Raw genomic sequence first — 6417 nt, 5'->3', positions numbered from 1 at the left:
ATCACAAATTGAAGTTTTGGCACTCTAGTTTTTTTGGATTAGGGAAGGAGTTGTTTGTGTTGACTGGAACTTGTGGACAATCTTAGACCATAGGAACAACACGTATGAATTTAGAAAATCGGCGTAGTTCTCCTTTAACACCACTGAGCTACACAGAGATCAATTATCCTGTTTTAATATAAACATTTGGAGTTTAAATTGCTACACTTAGCACCCGTAAAATGGAATTCACTGTAAAAAAAAAAAGGGTTACAGTACCGCAAAGACGACACCTGAAGATACATCACAGTCCCCCTCCACTCAAACACGGATTGTGTTCCTTGTTGCTTCAGTTTGAGCTTCTCAGTACAGAATGCTGTGTGAGCAGTGCGTTTCATGTGCAATCATGGTCCAATATGTAACTAACTAACTGTGTAACAGAAACAACACTGAGAAGGAACTTTCCAGTGAAGTAGGAGATATTTTAAATGAATAAAATGTAAATATTCATTAGTCTCGCTTTGCCAGACCTTCTTTCACAGCGCTGCGGAGGAGGGTCTGGCTAGTCCACACAGTATTCTGGGATGGGAGAAAAACGTGCTCTGGTTTATTGACATTTCTTTAAACCAATCACAGTCATAGGCGATGCTAAGCTCTGCGCAGAACCACTTCAAAACAGCCTCGGGGAGGACATGGTTTTGGTGGAACGTGTGTGCGTTCAAAAGTCGTGCAACAGAAAACTCAGATTGGACAGATAGTCCAGCTCGCTGTCAGGATTTACCCTGCAGAGATCTGAGGAGCAGTTAACCAGAGTCCTCAGACATCCACAGGAGTTTAAAATTACAACACAATGAATGTGGAATGTAACTGATATCAGCAAAAAAGACATGCATCCAGCGGAATTCCCTGTGGCACCGGAGCAATCCTGGAAGGGGAATGTCAAGGATTTAGACTAATATTCCTAGACTCTGAATTTCTCAATGAGGGAGAAGTAGATGCAATTTTAGGAAGTGTTAACCAGTTAATCAAAAACTGTCTTGAAACAAACCGTTCACATGCAGTGGCTTTCTTAGATAACCAAAACTAAACAAACACACTTTCATACCAGACTAAATATCTTTTAATATATCTGTAGATATTTCTCCATTTGACATGAAATAATAGCATCATGAGCAGCTTTATCATATACAAACAACTAGAAACCAAAAACATGTGAAATAATTAAAAACAAAGAAAAGACAGTAAAAAATACAAAACTAGGTCTTTTCTTCTCCTGCGCTCCATCTTTACAGCATACATGACTATTCCAACGTACAGCACTGGAAACAGTATTTACATCTGCAGCATTTCCTCAGCACACGTCACCAGAGGATGAGGACGTAGAGAAAGAGGAAGAAGCTCGAAAGTGACTAATGGCATTCAAAGTGTGGTACAATGGATGTACCTCTACTTTGCTTTCAAATTGGAAACCTGCCTTTAGGAGCTGCAATTCAATTAATAAAAAATAAAAATAAATAAAAACTTGCATCGGTTAATTTTCACCCTGATAAAACTTGTTTTTTTAGGAAAATGTCCATAGAAGCACACCAACCAACGCACAAAAGAATGTCTTCAACCCCAAAATATCGGCACTGTCATTCAATGGTTCAGCATTAAAATGCATTTATTTAGATAAGAAACTGTAGTGTACCGTCACTGCAACACAATCAACTGACCAGGGCATTTCTAAAAATAAAAAAAATAAAAAATACAGGGTCACTTGTAGAGGGATGAAGCTCAGTTATGTTAAAAATAATCCATTTTGTATTCATGTCAAAATGTAGCAACCCAATTACCCAGACAACACTCAGTAAAGTCTAAAAATAGGACACGGCTTCTGTGCACAGCCATGGCTTCTGTCCTATTTAAAACCAAGATTATGTCAGGCCCAAGCGGAAATAAAAAAAGACCCATGACCACTGCCTGAGGCTGGGGCGTGCTCGGACAAAGCAGTTCCACGTGCACCAAGCTTATTGTGTGTGATAATAACTGCCGGTCTGCCTGTTGATAAGAGTGTGAATGTGCCCATGTGTTCTCCACGCGGCCCCCTGCTGTTCACACGGGGCTTCAGCAGGGCAGTGGCAGTACTTGGCAGTAAACACGTTGGCAGACTCGCCATGACTCATTCACATGACTCAAGAACTCCAATTATGTGTAAAACAAATAACTAGCTCTGCCTGCGGTGAAGTTAAATAAAAAATAAAAAAGACTTGGCAAGACAAAAAGGTCCAGGGTGCTCAGGAAGTTCAGTCAGATGATTGCAGGGGCTCTTTGGGGGCGGGAATTCAATTATGAATAGAAAAAAAAGGAATCCAAGGCACTCTTCTTCTAAATAATTTTGGAGAAGAGTGCCTTGGATTCCTTTTTTACTTAAACAAAAATAAGACTGCCTGGAAGAACAGAAGTTGAAGAAATGTAACAAGTTTACACATTACATGTTATTTTTAACAGAGAATATTGACTGTAAATGCATCAAATATATGTGGTAGGTGACATATTTCCCTATATTACTGTGCTAATATTCAGGGTTTTTAAGCTTTTAACTAGCTCAGGATAAGAACTGTAAAATGTGCAGTTACTTGCTTACTCCTGCTGCAAAAACCAAAACTACGCTTAAGACAGAGCCTTACAAGCAAAAATAATAAATAAAAAAAATAAAAATAAACTTACAATACTGAAACCTGATTGGCTGACAGAGAACTGACTGCAGTGGGTGTGTCAGGGCCAGTGCAGAAACACACAACACACCTGCTTTGGATGGATTTTAAGTATCTGGAGCCAATCAGGAAGTTTAGGTTGTGAAATTGGTGGATATTTGAAAATGCACTACTTAAAATTAAATGACAGAAGATATCTCTGTGTGTGTGTGTGTGTGTGTGTGTGTGTGTGTGTGTGTGTGTGTGTGTGTGAGAGAATCCTTTCTGGGGTTTTTCGATGAGTATTATCAAAGGAAAGCTTTAATTCATTTGATGAAGCTGTTGTTGTTGTTGTTTTTCCCTCAACCCAGTTAACCTCCATTGTGTCCTGCAGAGGTCTACTCCCTGAGTGAACTGGCACAAACTTTAATCCCGGCCATTCAATAACGGCCCAGTAACCCCGGCGTAATCCTGACCAGCTCTGATGCTGCTGCTCATCTCTCCTGGAGCAGCTGCACTGTATAATCTATAATCTGCTCTCCTGATCCATACAGTTAACTTTAACTCAGGTTTTTTTCCCCGCTTAGCTTCCCTTTAAATCCATCCCCACACTGCAGTGAAGGGTATCCCTTAAATCCCACAATACACCAGGGTCTCCCCAGCTCACGTAAAATTCATCTAGGTTTAGTTGAAATCTTTGTAAAACATTCTAATGGCTGATTTCTTCTGAAAACAGCTTCCGTTTTGAAGCACATGAATGTATTTGGCGACCAACTAATTTGTTAAATAGTTGCAAATTTGTATCTAAATATTTATTTTTAACAACAACAGGGCTTTCAAAATGTAAACCAATGCCCAAGGACAAAAACCATAACATCCATTAGGATGATTGCATTGCCACATGACTGAGCTGAAACTTTCCAAAAGTCAAGCATGATTCAGTATGTAAGAGTGTGACTCACAACCTTCCCTGAAAACTGACACAAGCTTTTTCATCTTCTTGCCAAGGGTTTAACACCAAATCAGCTTAAAGTGGTCCTGCTAAATAAGACGCTCGGGATGGGGGTGCAGAAACAGTGACGCAGGAAGATCCTTGCATCCATGGTCAGTCTCCATCTCACACACACACACAGAGAGAGAGAGAGAGAGAGAGAGAAGAACGGAGAGGAGAGAGAGGGAGAGGAGAGAGGAGAGAGAGAGAGAGGAGAAGAGAGGAGAGTGGAGAGAGAGAGAGAGAGAGAGAGAGAGAACAGGAGGATAAAGTACCATCCGCCGTTAAAACAGTCTTGTTTTCGGCTCTAGAATTCGTCATCGGAGCTTAGCAGGAGGGTCTTCTCCGTGTCACCGCGTCCGCTGGCGGCGTTGTGCGTGCGGGAGACGGGCTGCGGCACCCCCTGCTCCAGCGTGGACTGCTGGGTGTACTGCTGATAGGCCGGGGAGAAGTTGTGGATGGCGTCCTGGACCATGTCTCCCGGGTTCATGGTCTCCTTCAGGCTGCTGGAGATGCTCTTCATAGGGGCACAGCGACCTGCGGGGGGGCGGACCAGACAAGACCAAAGAGTTAGAGGTTAGGAGAAGAGGTGGAAGAGAGTAAATGGGGTTTGAAGGAAGAGGTAAGGGGGAGAAAAGGACAGAGGGGGACATACAGGGTGCAGACTGGCCCGGGAGTGATTTAAGGGAGGAAAAAAGGAAAGGAAGGACAGGAGTGAAAGAAAAAAAGGAGGGAAAACATTATGGGAGGATGGGTTTATGGTGCTTTAGGCAGCGATGTGGCAAATCAAATGGAGAGCAGAGAAAGGAGAAGAAGCGAGTCAGAGGAGAGGGAGAAGAGAAGTGATTTAGTGGAAGGAGAGAAGGGTGGGGGTGGAAATGAAAGGACGAAAAACAGAGACAAGAGAAGAACAGGGCATTGGTGATTTAGAGGGATGTTAAATGGCGAGACAAAAGGAGGGAATGGGTGGTGGAGAAATGGGGGGGGGGGGGGGAGGAGGAATTGTGATGACAGTGGATGTGATTTAGAAGAAGGGAATAAAAAGGGAAAATGGTTCATTTCCCAGTGATGTAGACAGGTAAAAAACAAACTGATTTAATACATGTGAGAAGGACGGGACTAGGGGATTGTGGAGTAAACAGCATCGGTGTTCAACCTACCAAACTCTCCATATGTAGGAACAGGTCCTTTATGGTACAGCAGAGAAGAAAAAAAGACAAAGAAGGGTGTGTAGAAACAAAAACATGAGTGATGGGCAGACGAGAGTACAAAGTTAAAGGTGAAGAAAAAAAAAAGGGGGGAGAATTACGTCAAGATGTGGGAGAATTTTGGTTGAAAGAAGGGGGATGAGGGAGAAAACATGCAACAAATGGAAAGAAATGGAAATTAAATGGAGACAAAATGCTATTTTAAAATATTTCAGATTTGGAAGACAGGCAGTAAACTCTGGCGTGGTGTCAGAAATCATGCTGTAAGTGTCCTTTCTTCCCTCTCACCTTGTGAATCCAGACTCTTGTCCATGTAGACTCTGTATGTGAAAGCATGGAGCAGAGCCAACGCCGCAAAAAACATCTCGATGCAAATGATGAAGTTCTGATAACCGGCGGCGACCGTCCCCTCGCCGACAGACACGTCCACTGAGTCAATCTTGGGGATGGCCCCGCACTTCTCCAGGATGGCTAGCAAGACGCCTGATCCCAAAATGATAAGACGATACATAATGAAGATACAACTACCTTCAGGTACTACATTTATGAATAAACAGCTTGTTGTGCGTTGTGGCATACCCTGCCAGAAGGACAGGAAGATGATGGACTTGACCATGAGGAACTTGAGCATGGGGCTGTAAGGGCTGAGCAGCTCCCTGGTGGAGAAGTAAAAGAGGAAGAGGGCATACAGAGACAAGCTAACCGAGATGTTGTTGATGATGGTCACGTACAGGTAACCGCCGGCAACACTGTCGAGAAAGAAGAAGTCAGAGAGAACAGTGTCAGTTGTGTTGGTTTTGACTTATAGGCTGGTTTTGTTGTGATTGCTATTGTTGCGGGTGGTGCTAAAAGCCTAAATCTCCCATTAGAGATGAATGCCCCAGACTGAAGCGATTAAGGGAGGGGGTGATGATCAGTCTGGGACAATCAATTCATCTAAAATTGAAAAGGAATCATCCACAAGTTCCAGTTTTTTCTTTTTTCTTCTAACTTTAATGGCATTTTTGTTCACTGATTTTCTGTACTGCACTTCATGTTTTTGCAGCACTTACTTGAAGTCTCCGTCCTTGTATTTGGCGTAGGCCTGCAGGATGACGGTGATGGCGGCCATGAGCGGTTTGACCACGCAGAACTGCAGAGTGGCCTGCTTGCAGAAGCGCAGGAAGCCGATGGAGTAGGCCTTCCCCCTCAGACAGCAGGTACCGTACATACAGCTGGACCTGATGGGTACAAAACACCCCAATTACACCTGATGCCGTTTCTGATACTTCTGGTGAATTGAGTGTAAAAGAAGAGCAGTTTAAATAAATAAATAAATAAATAAATAAATAAATAAATAAAAGGAAAATATGTGTAATAATTGCTTTGAACGCTAACACATTTTGCTGATCAACCCTCCTCGTTACATGCTGGGCTTTTCCACGGCCTGTTAGAATCTAATCCTTCAACTGGGGGAACTAGAGACTTACTCGATGGGTTTTCCTCTGATCTCAGCCATGATGGCGCTCTCGCCTCCCAAGTATTCATAGCACAGGCTCAGGAAGTTGTAAATCACAAACGCTGG

At 42.8% G+C, this 6417-nt stretch overlaps 1 protein-coding gene across 2 annotated transcripts in view; it reads right to left on the bottom strand.

The window, feature by feature from the left end:
• Positions 1-1085: 1085 nt before the first annotated feature.
• The window catches only part of tmem184ba (transmembrane protein 184ba), a 15995-nt gene continuing 10663 nt past the window's right edge, over positions 1086-6417 (bottom strand). For both annotated transcript variants that reach the window (XM_032501527.1, XM_032501528.1), the window contains 7 exons: positions 6323-6413; positions 5906-6073; positions 5433-5602; positions 5142-5336; positions 4806-4832; positions 2395-4182; positions 1086-2227 (listed from right to left, as the gene is read on the bottom strand). In XM_032501527.1, the coding sequence (XP_032357418.1) occupies positions 3953-4182; positions 4806-4832; positions 5142-5336; positions 5433-5602; positions 5906-6073; positions 6323-6413 (881 nt within the window). In that variant the 3' untranslated portion in view covers positions 1086-2227; positions 2395-3952. The remainder of the gene's footprint in view (positions 2228-2394; positions 4183-4805; positions 4833-5141; positions 5337-5432; positions 5603-5905; positions 6074-6322; positions 6414-6417) is intronic.

The sequence above is a fragment of the Etheostoma spectabile genome, chromosome 21, assembly GCF_008692095.1.
Source record: "Etheostoma spectabile isolate EspeVRDwgs_2016 chromosome 21, UIUC_Espe_1.0, whole genome shotgun sequence".
Lineage (NCBI taxonomy): Eukaryota > Metazoa > Chordata > Actinopteri > Perciformes > Percidae > Etheostoma > Etheostoma spectabile.
This window is presented reverse-complemented; position numbering and strand designations above follow the sequence as displayed.